Source organism: Histomonas meleagridis, assembly GCF_020186115.1.
Source record: "Histomonas meleagridis strain 2922-C6/04-10x chromosome Unknown contig_20, whole genome shotgun sequence".
Taxonomy (NCBI): Eukaryota; Parabasalia; order Tritrichomonadida; family Dientamoebidae; genus Histomonas; species Histomonas meleagridis.
In genome coordinates this window covers 1,005,689-1,030,171 of record NW_027150805.1, presented here as the reverse complement: position 1 = coordinate 1,030,171, position 24,483 = coordinate 1,005,689, and the positions used below count along the sequence as shown (strand labels likewise).

The following is a 24,483-nucleotide window of genomic DNA, read 5'->3' as shown; positions in this document are numbered from 1 at the left end:
TTGATCCCTTTTATTTCACTGAGAGATGCAAAATCTAAAAACTTAGAAATAGGGATGACAGAACAATTTGATTTATTGTCAACACAAACAATATGATTTAATTGAGGAGATAACGATATTAATTTCAAATTAGACATTTTTGGATTTATTTTACAAACAATTGGTGAATGTAATGTCTTTGATTGAGCAATTAAATATATTTGATTTGTAATCATAATTGTTGCAGTTAAAACAACACCATTGTTTTCTTTACTGTCGCCGCTAATAAAACATTCTTCTGTGTCCTGCGCATCGATTAAATTTTGTATGTTTAATATTTCCTCCATTTTATCGATTTTCCAACCGCTATTTTGTAAAGTTTACGATAAACAAAGCTTAACAGGCTCTGTCCCTCATTTTTAATCTTTAATATATTATTGCGTGATTATTATTTTAAAAAAAATATATATCGACTTATCGGTGCGTGTTCGGTGGGACAACTTCTCATCAAGCTCGAAGTGAATTGAATGATCGAATTGCATCGTACCAATTGGGAATTGTCTAGTTTATTCATCATCAAGTAGCACTTTTGTGTTTATTGAATGAATTGTGATGTGAAAAGTGTAACATTATTGAAATTTTTCTCCACGTCTAAATGCGATTATTTTAAAATGTAACCTTACTTGTTGAAAATATTATCCTAAAATTTTAAGTTTCACTCAAAACCATTTTCGATAGAGAATATTGCTTTTAGATGAAAAATAGACCCTCTTGAAATAAAATCATTTAAAGTGAATTTTTTTTCTAAGTCCTAGTATATTACGAAATTTAATGAACAAACGAAATAATGTCTCATAAAACTAATTTTTCTTTTTAATAGAAAACATAGATACCACAAAAATGTTGGATGAACTTTTATTGATAATCTAAAATTATTTCCTTCTCCTGGATTTAGGCTTCTCATCTTTGAATAAAGGTACAATATCTTTAAATTCCATTTTCCTTGCAACCATTAAAGCAGTATCAACTAATTAAAATACACTCCAATTATTAACATGAAATTCTAAATAATTTATTAAAACTTTGTTTTAAACAATTAAATATTTTTGATATTTATATTAATATCTTTTTGTTCAAGTAATAATTTCACTACTTCAATGTTATCGCGATGACATGCAGCAATAAGTGCTGTATGAAATAAATTAAATCAATTCCAAATATTATAAAGAAACAGTATATTTCATAATCAAACATTAAATGAGATGAATAAAAATCTTTTGCATTAATATCAATACCTTTTTTCTCAAGAAGTAATTTTACAACTTCAGTGTTTCCATTTTCTGCTGCTGATATTAGTGCTGTTTCAAATAAATTTAACAAACTCCAAAAATTATTTTTTAACACCATATTTACATAACAAACAAGACAAAAAGGAAAATAACATTTTTAGCATTAACTTCAATTTTTCTTTGTTCCAAAAGTAATTTAACAATTTCGGAATGACCATTTTCTGATGCATACATTAAAGCAGTAACAAATATCTATGGTAAACGTTGAATACAAAAAAGAAACAAAAATTTGATAAAATAAATATTAAATGCAGTTAAGAAATATCTTTAATATTTACGTTAATTTTATCTTGAGAAAGAAGCAATTTAACAATTTCAACATAACCATTACAAGATGCATTTATAAGTGCAGAAGAATATTTTATAAAAAAACTTTAAACATTAATTATAAATATCAAAAAATCAAAAGAAATTTGATGTAAAATTAAATAATACTTTGTGCATTAACATTTACTCCATATTGCTCAAGAATATATTTAACTAATTCGATATTTCCTGATTTTGCTGAATGAACCAAAATATCATTAGGCATTTTATTTTCTTCCTGGAAATACTTCATTAAATATATATTTCCTGTTTCTGCAATTTCATTAAATATGGAATCATTAATTTCCATTTTATTTTCTTGTAAAAATGTTAAAATTTCATAATTATTAAATGAAATACATTTCTCTCCTAATTTTTCTAAGTTTTTGATTTCAATAATTTTATTTTCATAAAGATATTTAAAGACATCATTTCGATGGAATTGAATTGCTGTTTCATATGCATATTCAAATGATGAATGATTTTGTTCACATAAATGAATAATTTCTTCATTTCCACCTGCAATTGCATATTTACCTGTATTTTCTAATTTTGCATTATTCATAAGTAAATATTTAAAACATTTAATAGATCCAAAAAATGCTGCATAATCAATTAATGTAACATTTTCTTGATTAATAAATGAACACCTTTCATATATTGATGGCTTAATTCTTTGATTAAAATCAAATCCTTCTTGAGAAGAAATTTCTTGAAGTTTTTCTATTTCGTCATTTCGAATTATTTTTAAAATTTCATTAGGATTAACTCCTTCTTCAATGTATTTCTTATGAAGTTCCCATTCATTATTTCGGAGTTCTGCCATTTTATCAAGGAATTCGTTCCAATAATAGAAATTTAATAAGTGATTAATTTCGGATTCAGTATGAAATTGCACAAAATAAAAATTTCGTCGTAATTTTGGAAGTTGTAGAATATCTCGATTGATCAAGTTTTGCTCAAACATTTCTTTAATAATATAATCAGATTCTTTATTCCCTTGAAGAATAAGAAGGTTACAGAAAATTTCAAAAATTCCATAATTCATTTTCTCGGCTTCATCTGTATTTTCAAAGAGTGATTTTAAATATTGAAGATATGCATTAATAGGTTTTCTTTGTGAATAATATGCTGAGTAAACGAGATTACAAAGAGTATAACCAAAGGATATGGGTAAAGTATTATCAAATAAATCCTTTGTTTTTTGAATTGATTCTTCAATATTTTCTTCATTTAAATTCCATACAGCATCATGTAGAATCTTTAAGAGTTCCATAAGTTTTGCACCAGTTTGTTCATTTGATCTTGCTTCCATGAAAAAATTATTCACAAACATTTTCACATCACAAATTTTTTTGATAAGTTTACATTATAGCACTTTTTTACCAATGAAGTGACTTGAAACCCTTCAAAGTTCCCAATTGAAATTACTATTTGAATTGATATTAATCGTATATGATTATCTGCCAATTAAGCATTCAAAATATTTTTCAATACTTTACAAAAAGTTCTTGATATCAAAAAATAATTATTTCTCACATGCAAATATGTGCTTAAATTGAGGTATATGAGCTATATTGATTGCAGTAAGAATTACTAAGTTTATTCAAAAATAAAAAATTAATTTTTTATCTCAAGTTCTGAAAATAAAAATTACTAAAATGACATGTAAGAATCAGTCTGTTATTAAATTCGAAAACACTTTTGATAGCTATGTATATTACGATTAAATTTTGAACATATAATGAATATAAAAAAATAAATAATATGTTTTGACTAACATAGATTTTTTTTAATGAAGAACATAAATATATAAATCATTAACATATTTAATGAAATTACAAATTTATATATTTTATATTTTATTCATTTAAAACTCGTAAAAATACTAAAAATAGATATAATAAATATTTTATTGACCAAATTCTCTTGAAGCCATTTGTGAAAGGTTTTGTACGAATTCATTATCCTGAATCAACAACTTTAAGAACCACGAAAACGACTTTTGTATATTTTTAAACAGCGGCTGCACGTCGACTCTTTGCAAACTGTTTGAAATTTGCATCAAGCTGACGATTCCGGACAAAATTTCTCCGCTATCTTCGAACAATATTGCGAGAGAGAACAACTGATCAGGCGTTGTCTTAAATCCATTTGAGTTCAATAGTTCGTCAGTTGTGATGATTTCTTTTACGACCATATTTAACAATTGCATCTTTTGACCTGTTTGTGATCTCATAGAATTCTTTAAAATTGTTTGCAAGTGATGAATTTCATTTGCTATGACTTGAATTATGTTTGGCAAATTATGATTATTTAAGAAATTCCAAGAAATCTTTTTGTACAGATTAACCAACTTCTTAATCGAGGGTGTATATTGTGGTGTATTATCCATAATAGCATATAATATTGGTACTTCAAATAAGTCCTTTGGAAGTTTTAACTTGTTTGAAATTTCAATTGATCGTTGGTACGATGCGTAAACTATTGAAGGTTGAATGGACTTGTCAATTTTCAATACACGAGCTAACGGATAATGTATTGAATAATAAACGTTCTGAAACAAAATGGAGTCTGTGATTTGGACGAAGTCATTCATTGATTGTTCGATATTAGATAGCTTAATGACTTCTTCCAATTGGTTTTTCTTATGTTTCAAGATCAATATTTCTCTATTTAATGCAAAATAAGTGAATTCTTTCGAAGCCGAAATTTGCGTTTTCTTCGCATTCGGATTGATGTAATATAACAAAGTAAATGGATCAACAGAAGAAGAATCAGCGACTTCTTTCATATGACACCAGATACTGTTAAAGTGCAAATTTTCAGGTGCAGGTATTGTATCATTATTAGCAACTTTACCAAAATATATTGGGATGGAAATCATGATGTTGTTGGCCTCAAACAATGGTATATCTTTTATTAATGTTGTCCCAAGTTTATCTTCTTCTTTCGTTTCACTTAACAACATCGCAATTAATGAAGTGGGTATCCATATCGGTAGCCCGTCATTAAACGAGACTTGGGTAATAGGAACCGTTTTACTTAATAAAAATTCGGGTGTATCAAAAGATTTTCGAATCATAGATAAAACTTCATCTGATTCGCCTTTGTCAAAATTAATGTTTTTGAATATCTTTTGGATGTCAGTCACTATGTCGGTCCCAGAGAATAAGAATTGATGGGTCAAAAGTGAGGATTGAAGAATTTGATTAATTAAAAATCGATATCCGATTTTGGGATTATGTGAAATAAGTTCAGATAATAATAGAATATGAACTTTGAGAGTGGATGACGCGATTTTAATGGATTGACAAAGCATATTAAGAGTTGTAGATTGACGTTTGGAAAGTGATTGATCAAGTAATGAGCTCCAAAGAAGATCATGAAAATGATAGGCACCAGCAAAGAAAGCAGAAGAAAATGGAATAGTGACTTTTTGATCATATTTAGAGAGTTCAAATAATTTCTTTAAAAACTCATAAGCAAGTTCACAAGATTGAGTGTCAATAAAATAATTATAGATAATAGGGAATGCATGAAATGCAAGATATGTAATTCTTGATGATTGTTTTGATATTAATCTAAAGATTATCATTGCAAATTGTTGTGGATTCTTAAATAATGCAGTATAATAAGTTCTAATGTGGAAAATTTTGCTAAGAAAAACTTTGCTTTTTGGATCAGTTTCAAGTTCAGCAAAAGTTAGTTGAACATTTTTTGAAGTTCGATGTTGGTAAAAATAATAATTTAAGTCCATAACCCTTGATGCATTTTTGTATAATTGCTTGTATATTTGGAAAATGTTTTGTTTTGATGACTTTATTGTTTCACCAATTTCTAAAAGAGTGTTATCACGTAACGATAAGTATTCCTCATAAAGTTCTTTTATTTTTGGATCTTTTTTAGTAGGGTCATCTTCATCTACTGACACTTCCTGTTGTGAATTTTCTTCTGACATTGGAAATGACAAATAAACGGCCATGATAAAGTGGGAGAACGTTTATTATATAAAAAGTGACATCATAAATGAGTGAGAAATTTGGTCCATTTACTATTCCAGAAAATCATATCATCAAAAAAACAAAGCTTTCTTATGTTTTTACGGATTTAAGACCAGCTATTGATGGTCATATTTTGGTTTCGCCACTTCGTTCAGTACAATTTTTTGAAGAATTGACACAAGAAGAAAAGATAGATTTAACAAACCTTGCAAACATTTCAGGTCATATTATGAAGAAACATTTAGGTGTTCCTGAATTATCTATAACTATTCAAAATGGTCCAATTGCAGGTCAAACTGTTCCACATGTCCATATGCATATCATTCCTCGCACCATTCCAGCTAAGTGGCTTAAGTCACCAAATCTTGATCCAGATGTTCAAGCTCAACTTACCGAAAAATATAAGAAATTTTTCGAAGAAGAAGGTCAACTGTGATTAACGCACACATTTTTCATTAAAGTTTTTTTTGGTTTTAAAGATAAAACAAAATATCAATAAATTTAATAATAATAATAATAACTATTTTACATTAAAATGATTTTTTTGGCGACAACGCCTGAACCTTTTCTTCATCTGACAGTTCTTCCATAACAATTGGCCTTATATAGGGGCATTCAAAATTTGAAGATGCGCCCATAAACCAAACTGTAAATGAAGAAATATACCAACCATCATCAAAGAACAAATTTGTTGGTGCATCACAAGAAGTTACCTTATAATATATATTTGATTTTTGTCCTGAATTAGAGAATTCGAATTCGAACGCATCAAACTCATCGATCTTATTGAAATTCAGGCCGATAGTTTTTGCTTCTGAATTATAAGTAGCCGTTAACTTATGCATTTCAGCGGTATAAAAAGTGCCGCAATTTAAATACTTTATACCGAATTCGTTTTTCTTTATGAAAGGTGAAAACTTTGGCATTTCGATTTTAATTGGATTTCCTATTAAAGCCAAATTTGTAATTGAAATATTATCACCGAATATTCTTAAGTTCATAATTTCACCCACGAATTTAATTGGTAAAGTTGAATAAGGAGGATAAAACCTTAAAAAAGAAGGTTTAACATCATCAATTTCGATAAATATTTGGGATTTTGTTCTAATCGAAATGAAATTAATTTCTGATTTTTGGTTAATAGCGATTGATAAAGGGATTAATGTTTCGAATGGATTCCATTCTATTTCATTTTTTGGGTCCAAAATTACTTCTGCTAAAACATTGTCTTTACCAATTGGCGGCTCATAAAGGAATTTATAGTTTGAATTTGATCCTAAAATTGAACTTGATTTCCCTATGAAAGGATATAACTTCATAGTCATTCTCTTTTTTAAGTTATCGAATGAATTTTCTTGTTTTTGTATCACTTTCCGATTGATAGAACATCGATCACAAAACGTCGCTTGGATAATCGACTCATTAAATATCTCTTTAATTTCGTTTGGATTACTACATTTGGTACAATACGTATGTCCACACATTGAACATCTAAAAGTCGCATTCAATTTCTCGCAATTAAAACATTTTTGTCGATTAGTTAATGGCGGATAATTAAATTCACATAAATAACTAACTGACGCTTGATAAGGATTTAATGATCGATTGATCATTATGTCATAGAATTTCTTAATTGGCATTAGTAATGATAATCTCTTTTCTTCCCAATTCATTATGTTTTCAAAATCGAGTTCTTCATTAAATGTAATATTTGCGTTTTCTTTAATATGGAATTGTTTTGGTAAGACAAGTTTTTCAGGTTTAGCTGGAATTCCATATACAAATATGTTTTGGATTGATACTATTTCAGATCTAGACTTAAAATAAAAGCGTAAATATCGAATGGGTTCATAATCATTTAAGTTAATTTCAGGATTATATATATATGTCTTAGGTTTTAATATCGTGTATTTGATTATTTCAGATGAATCATTCGTCTGTGGTAATGATAAGTCTTCTGCAATCGGAAACATTCGGTTTAAATACATGCCTCCATAAATAGAGACTGATGAAGGATACGAATTTTTGGATTCAAACTGAAACCGTTTAAATATGATTTCGGTTATGTGCGACGGTTTTGACATGCATAATGTGACTTCATCGACGTTAACGTTCAACAGTGATGAAGTTTCTCTAAAACTAAAAATTGTTCGATCGAAATGTGGTGGATCGATAACAAAAGCATAAGGAAACAATGAAATACAATTTGATACATTTTCTTTTAAATGATCATTTGTAAAGTTACAAAATAATTTCATTATCCGCCGAATTTTTCCCATAAGAAAAGAATCATTTCGTTGATTGATTATGTTAATAATATCATTTTGAGATATTAATGACTTTGAAAAAAATCGTCGAATATCATTCATTTGAATTGATGGTGTACCAAAGCAACAGTTTGAAATTATATTACTACTAATCAGAAAAGAGTTTCCAATAAAAGTATTTAAGCTTTTTGTTTCTGCTAATTTAATATTCAGATTTGAAAACATCTTTAAAACACAAATAATGGTGAAATAAAAAGAAGCGGAGTTGCTTCGATCGATTCCAGTTGGACATGAAAAGAGAAAAACGCCTCGTTGATGATTAAGAATTGTTTTTGTTCCATTTTCTTTCCATATTATGTCAGTAAACCCAAAATTTTCTAATTCTGTGTCAATCGAATTCTTGAAGACTTCAAAAGCCATTTTAATATCTTTTGAAAAAAATTGATCCCAATCAAACATTTGTAAATCAACATTAAAGCCTTGTGAAACATAATGAATTAGTTTTTCTAATGACTTAGATATTTTAGATTCAGGATGATGTTCATCTACATGACTTAAATCGATAAGTAAAACATTGGAAACATTGAATTTGTCTGTGATACGTTTAAAAAATACGACACTTTTTTCTTCGTGCGTTGTTATCGGCGTCGTTGAACGCAAAATTGAATGAGAAACCGTTTTGAAGTGACCGTTATGCTTTGTTTCTAAAATTATATCAACTTCAGATTCATTTCCAATAGAACCTTCATCTTGGATACCAGACAAATTTGCTGCAAATGAACATCTACGTTTTGTTATGATAAATAAATGTTGATCGGAATTAAGTTCAAAAGAATCAAAACTCCCTTGAAGTAATTGAATACACGCAGGTATGTTACGAAGTGCAAATCCCTTTGAATGATTTCGGTTCCAAACCATGGAAATATCTGAGGGTTGACCAAAAATTCCAGTGATATCAAATGTTGGACAGAAAAAATGATTGTCTTGAATAGGAAATGAAACAAAGTTAGAAATGTCTTCTTGAAGCATTAGATCTCTTTGGGTTTTTCTGTAAAATAGATGATATTTATAATGTTGAACTTTTGTAATTTGGTAAACTGGATGTTCCCCTAAAATAACCCCAACTTCTTTTACTTGAGTTACTAATGAAATTATGCATTCTGCTCCAAAAAGCACAATTCCAATTAAATATAAGGCATCATCTTGTCTTTTGATTTTAAATTGAGATGAAACCCAATCCATAGCAGACTCTTTATCAGTAAATGTATCATATTCAGGATATCCATAATTAATTGGTGTTCCATAAATTTGATCTAGCCATACAATATAAGTAGCTGAACTTTTGAATGGAGTAACAATCATACAAATTCCAGAACTTTCAAGGTCAAGCAAAATCACAGAAGGATTTTGCATTTATGCTATAGGATCCTCTTTGAAAAACGTTTACGATATTATCGGCGTCAAATTCCGATAGAAAGGGTATTTTTGTTTAGTGTGAAATAAACGTGCTATTTATTCAATTTTGAAATCATCACAAATGCAAAAAATTACATTTAAAATGAATTGGATTTGCTGCTTCATGAAGAAAAGCAATGAAAAAAATTTAACAAAGAAATATTTTTACTAATAATTTAGTATTTGTTATTAATCTTTCCTTTCACTTAGCTTCTTTTTAAGTTCCCTTGCAAACTTTCTTTTCTCTTTTCTGTTATTGCCTCTGTTTCCTTCTGCCTTTTGGAAAACAAGATCCCTCACATGTAAGAACGACGCATTATAAGCATTAAATTCTACTTTTGCATCAATTTCAGCAATCTTTTGATAAGTCAATAAATGTCGACAATATCTACTCATTAACGATTGTTGACAATTTGATATCAGTTTTAACGCAGGATGCTTTGGTAAGTCTTTTTCTGTATCTAAATTATATGCACATGGTAACCAAAAAACTAATCTTCCTCCAACTTTCAATGCCTTTGCTGCAAATTCATACAATTTTAACAAAAGAGGTAAAAGTGGTGACGTTCCATCAGCAATACATTTCTCTCTAATCCCATATGGTGGATCAGTTACAATCGCATCCAAAACAGGGCGCCCCTCGAAGCCGTAAACTCCGCTCAAAAAGTCGCACTTTGCGATGCCAAGGAATCGCTCAGTTAATCCGTACTGTTGGAAGTTAGCATAGACAGAAGAAGTGGATGACTGTGACATTGAAGGCATGTCAAAGTCAGCACCTAAAACATATGAACCTAAAGATGCGCATGCAACTAAAAGAGAACCTGATCCACAGAAAGGGTCAAATGCAAATGTTCCTGGACCGCATAAGCCTTGCGATGCAGAATATAAAGCCACAGCAGATTCCATTGATGTTTTGTTGATAAATTTACGGGTTTTAAGTGTAAATTTATCTGGAAACTTGGAATTACCATCACTTATAAAAAGTGAGAGGTAGAGACGTATAGGGTTGAGTTCGCCGCATTCTTCAAAGTCAAGAATTAAGAGAATAGTTGTGTCCGGGTTTTTGAGATTTGCTTTTGATGTTATTTTTAAAGATTTGGCTGCTTTTGTTATATAGTCTCTTCTCATTTCATTTGTTATCTTTCTACCATGAGTAATTACACGGAATGAAAATGTGCCTTTGTTAATATCATGATTTACATTTGATGCCATTTCTAATAATTCATCAAGAGTTTCAGCCTCAGCCATAAGCCTAGAAACATGTTCGACGACTGTTGATCTCTGAGCAATTTTTCTTGCATCTTCATCTGATGGTAAAAAGCATGTAATAAAATTGCGTTCAGGATTTTTCCCTATTTGGAAATCAGGATTTTCAAATTCCAAAGGAATATTAAAATATTGAGCAGATGCTATTAAATCAGATATGATAAAATTTGGATGTCTTTTTGGTGTATAAAACCCATATTTTTGCATTTTGGAAATTGGGACACCCCATTTTTTACTGGCCGAATTTTGATTCAAATATTAAAAAGCGCTTTTGAAAGAGAAGTAAAATGTTTTTTATTTCCTCTTTGCAAATAAAATGTGTTTAAATAATTTATGAAGAAAAAAAATTATTAATTAAATATTCTTTATTTAACAAATGAGATTTTTAAGATGATTCTTCTTCTAATTTTGATAACAAATTTTGAAGTTGAACATTATTTAATGGTATAGTGAAGAACTCACTTCCTTTTTTATCAGTGATAAGTCTGTGATCCAAAAACTCGTTAATTTGCATCTTGAATGCAGTGTGAAGTTTTACACAAAGTTCTGATGTTGCTTTTTCGCACCATTCATTCTGCGTTAATCCTTCTCCTGTTTTTATTTGATGCTTTAATAAAACTTTGAAAATACCATTTGCAACATTCGTAAGCGTTTTAAGAACACCGACGTATCGTTCAATTGAATCATTTGATGCGGCGGTTTTTTGTGACTTGGAAAATCCGATTTCTTGTACATAAGGACGCTCTGTTTTAACCTGTATAGGATAAAATCTGAGGTCTGACATTAGAGATAAAGAGAGAAGAGGAACTCTGTCGATTGTTGCAATAATATGGAAGTATTCCGAGTTTGCTGCATCAGGTAAAAATGATTTTGGATCTGAAACTTCAGAAAGAATTGATGAATCAAGTGAATGTATAATGAGTGTTGCAGTGGTGTTGTTTGTTCTTAAAAATTCTTCAAGATCATTAAATGAATGAGAACCAATTTGAGCAAAATCGCATAAAGAATTTAATGCTGATTGTAAAAGCCTTGGCTGATCACTGAACCCATCAATTTCAACAACAAATCCAAACTTATTAAGGAAATTTGTTGCAAAATGATGCATTAATTCTATTTTAGACCCAAGTCCATAAAACAACAAAGAAAACCTTGTTAATATATGATACCATTGAGGATAAAGTGGTATAAATTCTGTTGGGTCGAAGTTATTTAATTCGACAGATACAGCAATTCTGTCAAATGCACCTGAAATTTGACTAATTTCTTCCACATCTTTTGCGGATGACTTAGAAAGACTTTGAGCAAAATATATTTCATAATCACGTGGGTCTGGGAGAAGATCGATATCCATCGAAACAATAACGGTTTCGGCATATCATATTTTTAGTCAAATAATTGACATAAATAAAAATTATCAAAATTGATGATGATCACTTTTCACACAAATTTTTGTGTCGTACAAAGAACGTCAGTTGATAACCGTCGTTTTTGTGTGTTATCGTTTCTATTTTATTAAAAAAGTTTTAAATGCTTCTTTTCTTCATCGGGCGCTGCTTTTGTGATTATATATTAACAGGCACCTCGCTGATGGTAATAAATGAGGATACTATTTTACCAGATGATGTTAAAGATTTCAAGGATACAATTGAAGATTTACAAATATCAGATGGCGTTTTGCAAATTTCATCAAATGCATTCAGTGAGTTCAGCAAACTAAAAACTGTTTTTATTGAAGATGGTGTAGCTTTAATTGGTACTAATGCATTCCAAAAATGTCTTTTGTTAGAAGAAGTAACACTTCCAGATACCATTGACACCATTCAAAGCCGGCTTTTCTTTGGTTGCACAGGATTAAAAACTTTTGAATTCGGTGCAAAAATTACAACCATAAATGATTATGCTTTTTATAATTGTAATCAATTAAATCACATTGAATTACCAGAAGCACTCGAGATAATTGGCGAACGTGCATTTGAAGAATGTCAATCATTAGATTCAATCTCTTTTGGAAATAATGTCACTTCAATTGGCAATTATGCTTTTTGCAACTGCGCACGTCTCAAGACAATTTCCTTTTCCAACTCTGTTCGTAAAATTGGTTCGAACGTTTTCCAAAAATGCATTGGTATTACATCAGTTGTAATTCCAAGCACCATCGAATCCATTGGAACTTACACCTTCTGTGGTTGTGATAGCCTTAACACTGTTGAAATTGGTACTGGTATTACATCTATTTCAGATTATTTATTCTTCCAATGCGGATCACTTGAAACAATCACATATGGTAACGATGTAACTTTTATTGGTCATTCCTCATTCTCACAGTGTACTTCATTAGAGACTTTTGAGGTAAAAGATTCAGTTCAAACAATTGATACATCTGCATTCCAATCATGTTACTCACTCACCACCATACGCATTGGTAAAGGCGTTACTTCCATTGGTGCATCAGCCTTTGCTAGTTGCACTGAGTTATACTGCGTATACTTTACAGGAAATATTGATCCAACTGATAGTGATAACATATTCTACAGCACAAACGTTGAAAATGTATATGTTACTAACAGTTATGACGCCCAAACCTTCGCTGGAGTTGAAGTTATTGTTGGAACATATGAAGAATGTCTTCACGATGAACCTGCACCAGTCGTAAGCTCATCAGCAGAAGAAGCAAGTTCACAAGTAACAAGTGAAGTCACCAGTGAAGTCACAGGTGAAACAACAACACAGGAAAGCTCTTCCTCGGAAACAAGCCAAGAACCACAAAAAAGCAATGCTGGAGTAATCGCAGCAGTTATTATTGTGTTTGTGATTGTAGCTGTATTGGCCATCTTCTTATACACAAAGATGAACTGCAAGATGCCAACTAACGAACCAAGAATTCGCCCATTGGATGAAATTGATGATTCAATGTACGAAGAAATTAAATGATTTAATCAAATAAATAAGAAAAGTAACATAGTATAATATTAGGTTTTAATAATTCATATTAAAATGGTAAACACTAAACACCAAAATGATATTTTCCTATTTCTGATAAATTAATTTTTTATGTGATTTCTGGTCATCTAACATCTACGAATGCTTGATAGATGGATGAAAAATAATGGTTCACATCGTTTGTATAGGATGCATGACGCTTAAGCCCTAAGGTGATTTATGGATAGCATTTGAATTTTTGTTGGGAATCTATAACAAATCGATAAAAAAAGACTAGTATCGAAAATTGATCAATTAACACAAGGCCAAACCTCTTTATTTGATTCGGATTCTAATATTATTTTTTTAAAAGATTATATGAAAATTATTTCAAATATTTGAAACATCAAGAGAAGGCTATACTACAATTTTTCAAGTACTTATTAAACATAAAGGAAATGATACCAATTTTTATGAAAATGATGTTTTTTTGTTCCATTTGTTGAATATAATTTCGTAAAAATATGCGCATCAAGTATTATTATAGAAACTAAATTTATATACCATTGCACAGAATGAATATGAAGATAAAATATTTTATCGTTAAATTAAGTTTTAAATCTATATATGTTTCACAAATAATATTTAGCCAAGTTTCACTTGGGAGCATAGATCTAGAATCTCAGATGAATGCTTATAAAACAAAGCTCACAAAAAGTTACTTTTTCTCATCTGATCTTTAACGCTGTTCGTTGTTCCAGCGTCGAAAAACCGTAAAATGAACGCAAATTCAATAATGTAATATAATTTTATATGAAAAAGTTTTTTCGATTCAAATTTTCAAAACGAATTGATCGAAATAATGGTCGGTTCCGGAACCTCTGTCAAAACTTGTTATCAAATATTTGTATGCAATCATCGAAGAATTCGAAAGTTTATTTACTTTTAGAACAGCTTTTTATAAAAAATAAATATTTATCACAAATTTTTCTCAGAAAACAAATAATTGAATGCATAACGTTCACTTCAAAAATGCTCTTTCTGTTGATTTGCACTGCTTATCAAAGAGAACAATGCACGCCTGCATCAACGCTATTGACAGTAACGAAGGATAATTATTCTAATTATATCGGAAAAGGCAGACCTGTTTATTTTCGATTCCAAAATGAAGGTTGCATTTATGCAAAAACTTCACAAGATAATTGGGAAGAAGCTGCCACAATTTATCCTTATGTTCAATTTATCAGTATTATGTGTATAGCGAATGCAGAAGTTTGCTCACAATATGAAATTAAAGGATCACCATCACATATTTTATTCTCTGCTACGGGAGAAAAACTTATTCATGAAGGAAATGCTGCAGAATTTTCACAATCAGCTTCAGCATTTGGTCAACGAATTAAAGAAAATTTAGGCTATTATCCATTAGATACAGCACCTATGGAACAACTCATTCCTTCATCAACAGATTCATTTTATATGAACCACGAATATCCAATTTTTATCACTTATGATTCCACATGTGAAGAAGATAATAATTTCATAGCAGAATGGCTTCGTGTTTCTAGTGAAGAACTATTCCCAGATACAGTTGATTATGGTTTTGGCCGACTTGATTGTTCACAATATCCAGAAGAATGTTCACGTTGGGGTCCATCAATTCCCTCTGCAACCATTTACATGCAAAGCAAAGGCGCCAGTAGCACCATTGAAGGTACCGAAGACCTTGCCAAGCGAGTTCAAGCTCGAGTTGATTTTCTTCAGACAATCCAAGAAGAAATTCCGACTCCATATCCAGTTCCATCATCCACGCCAACACCAGCGCCTACTGCACCAGCTGTTCAAGAAACCATTCGAGTACCCAGATTACAAAGTCGCTCAATTTCTGATATCAAAAAACTTTATACCGATTCTATGACGAACAAACTGACCTCCGATGTCACCAATTACGATGGTACCACCAGTGTTGAAGAATGTGCCATATATACACATTTAGAAGAAGACATTACAAATGCAATTGGGGCCGTCAATTTCTATCGACAACTTGTTGGCTTATCCACAGATATCCAAAACGATGCAACGATGAATTCGTTATGTGATGAAACAGCTCGTACGATGTCACGACATGGAAGTATAGCACATACCATAGTCACATTTCCATGTGGAGGTGAAGAAGATAAACTTAAATATGTTGCAGCAAATAGTTTAATAACTATGGGCTTTGAGTCCAGTTTTGAAGGAATCCGTAACTTTATATCTGATCAAGGTGATAATAACTTAGGTATCTTAAGTCATAGACGCTGGTTATTTTATCCATATCTTAAAGAAGTTGGAATTGGTTTTTATCCTACGACTAAAGTCGATAAAGGTTCATATGTATTATCATATCCACCAATTACAATATTACAATATCGAAAGTCAGATGATCAAACAATTAGTATGACACCATACGACGAAAATAACTTCACGTCATGGCCTTCAGCAGGGCCATTTCCAGTTAATGAAATACCTGAGTCATGGTCGATTTATCATCCAATCTTTAATGAAGAAACAACGACTGTTGATCAAATTATAGTACATATTACACGAGATGATAATTCTCTTTTAGATTATGTTAGTTTGAATATTAACAAAGGTAATTATGGATTACCTGGAATACTTACAATACAACTTACACAAAAATCAATTGATAAATGTGTAGTTGGACATACGATTAATGTTCAAGTTTATGTAATTCGAAATGATCGGAAAGTTTTATTTGATTATTCATTTGAATTATTTGATCTTGAACAACAAGAAGAAATTTGTATATATCAAACAGACTCAAGTAAATGTACAGGAACCAAATATTCAGCGACTGAATTTATCAATTACAAGACAACTAATGAAAACACTAGAGCTTATGTTAAGATTGCAGAACCAATTACATTAACATCAGAACTTCGTCTTGATTATACAAACAATATTATTTTACAAGGGAATACTATCACAGGTAATATTATAATTGGCGTTGGTACTACAGTTGATTTCTTTCATCCAGAAAATTCTAATATTACAATCGAAGTAACAAATAATGACGAAAATCCATATCAATTTAACTCGGGTAAATTATTAACTAATATTCAACCGAAGTCATTAACTATTAATGTCCTTAAAGTAACATCCGAACCAATACAAGTTCGAGGCATTGTTTATCAAGGTCCAATAATTAGTTCCACATTTACACATAAATATATCAAAAATGGAGATTATAAATATTATTTTAATACCATCTTTAATGAAGATCAATTAAAAGTTACATGTGTACCAATTATTCAAACAGCAATATTTGTTGTAAATGGTGCTACGACACCTTATAATATGGAAAAAGAATTTATTACATTATCATATCTTTCGGATTTAAAGGAATACACATTAAAGAAAGATAAACTTAAAGTTTATGTTTCAACTTCAAATGATGAAAAGAATTATATTAAAGCCGAATATTTCCCATCAGGTTCATATGATTGTGAAATATATACAACAGGAGCAACGATATTTTATTATTCATTATCAATCAACTTTAAGTTTAAATCACTTAAAGTCGAAGGTGTTGAAACTATTCCATCCACATATACATATTGGAATCCGACATTTTTTATAACTGATAATATACATAGCAATAGTTTAACTACATATAAATTCCAGTCTGTTTACTTCGGTCATTTTAATTATGATAGTTCAAAAATTATAATACCTTCGCCGGGTCTTAAAGGGGATGAAACAGCATTTTCGAAATTCCAAAACTCGAATTCATATAAAGTGTTCACTGAATCAGATTATACATCCGGTACATTTATTATGACATCGCAAAAAATCCAAACTGCGCCAAATCCAATCTTAAGAACTAAAGGTACATCATCATCATATTCATTTTATATGGACGATGGACTTTCATCCACAATCAAATTAACTATAATTGAACCAGAAGAAGGAACGGAAACTATACCTATTAAGTTCTTATATGACGATGAGGATACATATGATAGAAATCCCATATTATTTAACAATTATAAGGAAATTACACTCGAATGTAATTATTTATATTATTCATTGGCGTCGTTCTTTAATGTAACAAAAGTTAAAATAATTCCAATTCCTCATAAATCTTTAGGTTTGGGAGTATTCGATAGTTTCAAAATCGCTGGTATAGATGTCACTACTTCGACATGTGATATTTCATCAGATTCCAATTTTTCATGCTCTTATAATAAAATTAATATATATACAGAATCAACACTTGACGCAGTTAATACGAAAGGTTTAGATGTAACTATTGATGAAGTAGAAAATACAATGAATGGATTGATAATTACAAAGACTTTAACTTTGACTGGTTCAAATGTTACATTAAATAATTGCGATGTACAATCAACAACAGATGTAAAAATTACGCGTAATGTATATTGGCCACTAATTAAAATTATCGATGGAACTTTTGTGCCAAAGTCATTCACATATGACTTGAATATAGATAGCGCTACTTTAACAAGTGATGATGAAGGTGAAACACATGCAATCATTACCGGATTAAGCGCAGAAAACATCGAAACGATAATGTCATCAATGCAAACAACTAATTCAGGTAACTATAAATTAATTGCATCTAAAGATAAAACAACTATTTATGTGACATCTAAAGATACAACAATAGACTCAAATATACCTGAGTCAGCACCAGTGGAAGATGAAGAAATCACTGTTAACCCAATACCACAGCCACCTACTACACCTACAGCTCAACCAGAGCCTGAACAAAGTCAACACACTTCAGAAGTTGATAAAAGTGTTATCGAAGGAGATGAAGATGAATCTCACCCAGAGGGAAGTGAAGTGAAAAGTGACGTTGCAAGTGAGGTGAAAAGTGACGTTGCAAGTGATGTAAACAGTGAAGGAACTAATAGCGGCGTAGATGATGGCAAAGAAGGATCTTCACTCTCTGACGGTGCAATTGCAGGAATTGTTATTGCAGTGATTGTTGTCGTCGCTGTTGGCGTTGGATCAGTTTTGTATTTCGCTGTTTTTAAGAAGAATAGAAAGAACTTTAGTTCGTCCGAATCTGTTGATGATGCAAAAATTGAAGACTAAAACTGAATTGTATTATTTTGTTAAATCAGCGATTAAAAGTGACGCACTCGAATTTTTGAATAGTTTACTTTGCGATAATTATTGTTTTCGTAACTGAACATTTGCATTGTATTTACAGCTTTTAAACGTTATAAAGGGCTTTAACTAAAGTATTTGTAAATGTTTTTTGAGTAATGACAATAAAATTATTAATTCAAATGATTTGTGTTATCGTACTTCCGCGGCAAACCGTAGATAATCATCTATAAACCATTCATTTCTAACTGTTTCACAAATTGAATGCGCCGGAAAGTGATGTGATGTGACTTATCGCTCTCAAATTTTAGGCCATTCATTTGAATGCTTAGCAGCGTTTCATCACTGAGAGCATCACTTGTGCGTAACATCTCTAAGCAATGCATAACCGGGACAAAGTGGTCACCTGAGAAAGAACCTCATAAACTTCCAGATCCCAGCACGATTATCCGTGAAGATGAAATCATGAAAGCTATTGTGGAAACTAATGACCGTGCCAAGGATATTGGCTACGTTCGTGAAATCCTTGCCAAAGCCAAGGATTGTGCCACACTTAAAGATGTACCTGCATCAAATAAAGAGTTCATGCTTGGGCTTACTATTCCTGAAGCTGCAACACTTCTTAACATCTCATCGGACAACCACGTTGCTCTTGATGAGTTATATCAAACAGCCTTCGACATTAAGAATCACATATATGGAAACCGTATAGTTCTCTTTGCCCCACTTTATGTTGCCAACTATTGCAATTGCTCATGTACATATTGTGGTTATCGTGGAAGCAACACTTCAATCGAACGTAGCAAACTTACAAACGAAGAAGTCAAAGAAGAAGTTCGTTTTCTTGAGCGAATGGGGCACAAGCGCATTCTGATGCTTACAGGCGAGTCACCAGAGTACACATTTGATCAATTCCTTAGCGCTGTCAAAGCTGCATCTGAAACCAAGACAGGTAAATCGGGCGAAATCCGTCGTATTAACGTCGAAATCCCAACGCTTTCTGTCTCTGACATGCGACGTCTTAAATCATTAGGTTGTGTAGGAACATATACAGTTTTCCAAGAAACATATCATCGCGAATCCTTCAAGAAATATCATCCATTCGGACCAAAGAGTGACTACGATTATCGTATCACGTGTATGGATCGCGCACAACTCGGTGGTATTGACGATGTCGGAATTGGCGCTTTATTCGGTCTCTACGATCATCGATTTGAAGTTCTCGCAATGCTTCAGCACTCACAACACTTGGATAAAACTTATGGAACTGGTCCACACACAATATCATTCCCACGTATTCGTCCAGCTACAGGTACACCATTATCAGAGAATCCACCGCACGTTGTTAGTGACGAAGACTTCAAGAAGATCATTGCAGTAACACGTTGCGCTGTTCCATACACTGGAATGATCATCTCAACACGCGAAAACAAGGAAATGCGCGACCAACTTTTGAAGATCGGTATCTCGCAAATCAGCGCAGCTTCAAGTACCGAAGTTGGTTCTTATAACGACAAAGGTGACGATGGATCTAAGGGACAATTTAACATTTACGATCATAGATCTATGGATGAAATTGTTAGGAGCCTTATGGAAGATGGATATGTACCAAGTTGGTGCACTGCTTGCTATAGATTAGGTAGAACTGGTGAGGCATTCATGAAATGGGCAAAGACTGGTGAAATCCATAAGCACTGCCATCCAAACGCATTGCAAACATTGGCAGAGTATTTGATCGATTATGCAAAGCCGGAAACAAAGAAGATCGGATGGAAGCTGATAGAAAAAGAAATAAACAAAATAGAAGACGTCAAAAGAAGAGAAGAAACGAAGAAGAGAATAGAGAGAATCAAAAATGGTGAAAGAGACCTTTACTTTTGAAGAATAATAAAACTTCAATAAAGTAATAACTTTGAATCTGTAAATGAGATATAATCATGAGTGAATTTCACCCAACAAATGACGTTGGATTTATTGAAATTTGAATGGCCTTAACAATTTTTGAGAAGCAGATGAACGTTGCTGTTGTAAATAAAAAAATTTGACAATGTGACGTGAAGTCACCGACGGCTTTAGTTGAATAGTAACGGTCTTAGAATGACGTCACTTTTACATGTTCAAACGTTCGTTAAGTCATGATAATAAATTATTCAATGTTGTTCTTGCATGAAATAAGCCCAAACTAACCGGTTATTATTATTTGGTGTTGGTGTTATTTGAAAAATTGTTTTGCACTTTTAGTGATCGATTTTTGTTTCATGATCATGTTAAGTTATTGAGATATTTTTATTCCTGATTTCAAAAACATCTTTTTGTTGAAACTCCTTTGCTTTCTCAATAATGTAACGTTAATTGAATTCGTGTCAGAAAATTTCTTTTTTGAACTTTTTCTGTTTAACCTCAGTATCCTATCGTTTAACCATGTGAAGAAAACATTTGCATGAAAAGCATTACAATCGACCACCTCGCTGATTTCTTCGAGCGTGGGAATGCTTCTGAGTTAGCTGAGTTTGGTGGCATCGAAGGTCTTGTTAATGAATTTCAGACAGATCTTCACAACGGAATTTCGGCTACAGAAGAAGCTTCAGGGTATAAAGAAAGGAAAGAAAAGTGGGGTGTAAATATTATACCAGATCCACCCACTCGTTCATGGTGTGGATTTTTCCTTTATACATTCAAAGATTTAATGTTGAAAATTCTTGTAATCATTTCCCTTATTTCAATTGTACTTACAGCCATATTTAGTTATGATCAAGGTTGGGTTCATTTTATTGATCCTGTTGCCATTCTTTTATGTTCTTTAATTGTCAGTTGTGTTACAGCACAAATTAACTATACGCAACAGAAAGCATTTATAGGAGTAAGTCGTCTAAAGAATGAATTTCTTGTTAATGTCATTCGATCCGGCGAAGAAAAACAAATTTTATCAACAGAAATTTTAGTTGGAGATATATTATCCCTTAAAAACGGAGATGCGATTCCAGTTGATGGTATCTATATCTCAGGACATGCCTTCTATGTTGATAATTCCCAAACCACTGGTGAAAGTGTTCCAATTCGTGTTAATGAACAAAATCCAGTTGTGTTTTCGGGCACAGCTGTAGACTCTGGTGATGCCATGATCTTAGTATGTGCAGTTGGAAAGAATTCACAAAGTGGAATTACTATGTTGAAACTTAATGAGATTAGTTCTGCTGGTGAGAAGACACCATTAGAGAAGAAACTTGATGACGTTGCAGTTAAGATCACTTACATGGGACTTGTTGGTGCTATTTTAACATTTGTTGTATTGTTGATCTTATGGATTCGAAACATTGTTGGTAAGAAATGGGAACGTAAATTCCTTACGTCATTAATGGATAATTTAATGGTATCATTTACTATATTCATTGGAGCTGTTCCAGAAGGTTTACCATTAGCTGTAGTTATTTCATTAGGATTTTCTATGAAGAAGATGATGCGTGATAATAACTTCGTACGTAATATGTCTGCATGTGAAACTATGGGTGGTGCAACAACAATTTGTTCGGATAAAACAGGTACACTTACACAGAACAAGATGACTGTTGTTAAGTTTTATATGGATGGCCAAGACTTCGATGATAATCCAGCTAATGGTATACCGAAAGAAGTCATGAATTTAATGGCTGATTCGATTGCATGTAATACTAATGCTTACATGACTGTTAAGCCAGGAGATACCAAACCTTCATATGTCGGCAAAAGTACCGAATGTGCATTATTACAAATGATTACAGAAGCAGGTTATGACTATAAAGAAATTCGAGAATTACATCCAACAGCAGTATTACATGACTTTAATTCTACACGTAAGAGAATGTCATCAGTAGTACCACATGATAATGGATATAGAGTATATGCTAAAGGTGCACCAGAAATATTAATTAAGAAATGTACACATTATATTAATTTATCAAATGAAATTAAGGAATTAGATGAAGTTACATCAGAAGATATCATTCAACGTGTTAATGAATTTGCAGATGATCAATTACGTACAATGTTAATTACATATGGTGAATTAGAAGGCACTGAATTCGATGATGATTGGAATGATCCAGCTAATGTTGAATGTAATTTAATTGTTATAGGTGTTTGTGGTATTCGAGATCCATTAAGACCAGAAGTACCACATGCTATCGAACAATGTAAACAAGCTGGTGTTTTAGTTCGTATGGTTACAGGTGATAATATTAACACAGCTGTATCTATTGCAAGACAATGTGGTATCTTAACAGAAGATGGACATGCAATGCTTGGAAAAGAATTCTCGTCAATGTCAAAGGTACAATTAATTGATCGATTACCTAAGTTACAAGTATTAGCACGTTCTTCCCCACTTGATAAGTATCGATTAGTATCATTATTAATGGAATGTGGTGAAGTTGTTGCTGTTACAGGTGATGGCTCAAATGATTCTACTGCGTCACGTAAAGCTAATGTTGGATTAGCTATGGGACAATGTGGTACAGAGTTAGCTAAGATGGCCTCTGATATAGTTATATTAGATGATAACTTTAATAGTATTGTCTCTGCATTAAAATGGGGGCGATGTATCTATGATAATGTCCGAAGTTTCTTACAATTCCAATTAACAGTTAATGTTTGTGCATTAATTATCTCATTTGTCGGCTCATGTATATTACAAGGGTCACCATTTAGAGCTATCCAACTTTTATGGGTTTCATTAATTATGGACTCTATTGGAGCTTTAGCATTAGCTACTAAAGGTCCAATCGAATCATTATTAGATCGACCACCCTATGGAGAAAGTGGTGCATTAATATCACGCTTAATGTATCGTAACATCATTGTCCATGCATTATGGCAAACAGGTTTATGTTTACTTGTGCTATTTGGTGCTGAGAAGTTCTTCGAATTAGATACATCGAATGACAAAGCACAAAGCACATTCTTATGGAACACATTTGTCTTTTGCCAAGTGTTTAACTTATTGAACTCACGCGTAACTGATCAATCGCAATCATTCTTCGAAGGATTCTTCTCTAACCCATACTTCTGGGGTTTGTTCGTGCTAATTGTTGTCGTGCAGGTCATTTTGGTGGAATTCGGTGGTGACGTCTTCGGTTGCATCGGATTGGGTTGGAAACAATGGCTGTACTCAGTCGGATTCGCATTGACTGAACTAATCGTAGGAGCGATCTTGAGATTGATACCAATACACGATGACACAAGCGAAAGATTAATCGTAAATAGAGAAAAGAAGAGAGAAATAATGAGAAGAAGATACACAGGTATGACGCCGTCTATGATGTGGAGCTCCAGACGTACCAGACGATATACCGGATAAGAAGGATAATAAGAAGAAAGGAAAAGATAAAGGAAAAAATGACGAAATAGTATATACATAAGCAGTTACTTATTTATTCTTAAACATTATTTATATGGAACTTCTGTTGATTTGATATGTGAATGGCGTTGAAGTTGTGGCGAATGTGATTCATGTTTTGGCTCAAGAGATTCCATTCGTTATAATTGTTTCGTTAGGAATATGTCGTGGATAATCTTGTGAGAAACACAATAAATGTAAATTGACGTTTGAGCTCAAGGATTGAATCAAAAGGAAGGTTTAAGGCATCTAGGCATGCCATATATGATTTTTTGCTTACCAGCAAAAAGAGATTTAATATATCGAACTCAACAAAAAAACATATGGGAAGATCAAATTTATTGATAATTCTTCATCGTCGAAAAAATGAACATATTTCTATTACAGGGTACTACTGAATGTCACTTTTCCTCAAGCATAACAAA

At 31.8% G+C, this 24,483-nt stretch overlaps 6 protein-coding genes across 6 annotated transcripts; 4 read left to right on the top strand and 2 right to left on the bottom strand.

Moving 5' to 3' along the window:
* Nucleotides 1-5,663: 5,663 nt before the first annotated feature.
* On the top strand, nt 5,664-6,074 carry GO595_002898 (bifunctional bis(5'-adenosyl)-triphosphatase/adenylylsulfatase FHIT-like; the record flags this gene model as incomplete). Its single annotated transcript, XM_067915859.1, has 1 exon — nt 5,664-6,074. One exon carries the CDS (start codon nt 5,664-5,666, stop codon nt 6,072-6,074), a length of 411 nt encoding a protein of 136 aa, XP_067776699.1.
* Nucleotides 6,075-9,549: 3,475 nt separating this feature from the next.
* Nucleotides 9,550-10,833, bottom strand: GO595_002897 (tRNA (guanine(10)-N2)-methyltransferase-like; the record flags this gene model as incomplete). Its single annotated transcript, XM_067915858.1, has 1 exon — nt 9,550-10,833. One exon carries the CDS (start codon nt 10,831-10,833, stop codon nt 9,550-9,552), a length of 1,284 nt encoding a protein of 427 aa, XP_067776698.1.
* A 178-nt stretch (nt 10,834-11,011) lies between these two features.
* GO595_002896 (origin recognition complex subunit 2) lies at nt 11,012-11,977 on the bottom strand (the record flags this gene model as incomplete). Its single annotated transcript, XM_067915857.1, has 1 exon — nt 11,012-11,977. The coding sequence occupies one exon, from the start codon at nt 11,975-11,977 to the stop codon at nt 11,012-11,014; it is 966 nt and encodes a 321-aa protein (XP_067776697.1).
* Nucleotides 11,978-12,153: 176 nt separating this feature from the next.
* Nucleotides 12,154-13,557, top strand: GO595_002895 (leucine-rich repeat protein; the record flags this gene model as incomplete). Its single annotated transcript, XM_067915854.1, has 1 exon — nt 12,154-13,557. The coding sequence occupies one exon, from the start codon at nt 12,154-12,156 to the stop codon at nt 13,555-13,557; it is 1,404 nt and encodes a 467-aa protein (XP_067776696.1).
* A 1,020-nt stretch (nt 13,558-14,577) lies between these two features.
* On the top strand, nt 14,578-18,672 carry GO595_002894 (S-layer protein; the record flags this gene model as incomplete). The annotated part of the gene is made up of 1 exon (XM_067915853.1): nt 14,578-18,672. The coding sequence occupies one exon, from the start codon at nt 14,578-14,580 to the stop codon at nt 18,670-18,672; it is 4,095 nt and encodes a 1,364-aa protein (XP_067776695.1).
* A 339-nt stretch (nt 18,673-19,011) lies between these two features.
* GO595_002893 (calcium-translocating P-type ATPase, PMCA-type family protein) lies at nt 19,012-24,019 on the top strand (the record flags this gene model as incomplete). Its single annotated transcript, XM_067915852.1, has 2 exons — nt 19,012-20,496; nt 21,197-24,019. 2 exons carry the CDS (start codon nt 19,012-19,014, stop codon nt 24,017-24,019), a joined length of 4,308 nt encoding a protein of 1,435 aa, XP_067776694.1.
* Between the last annotated feature and the right edge of the window lie 464 nt (nt 24,020-24,483).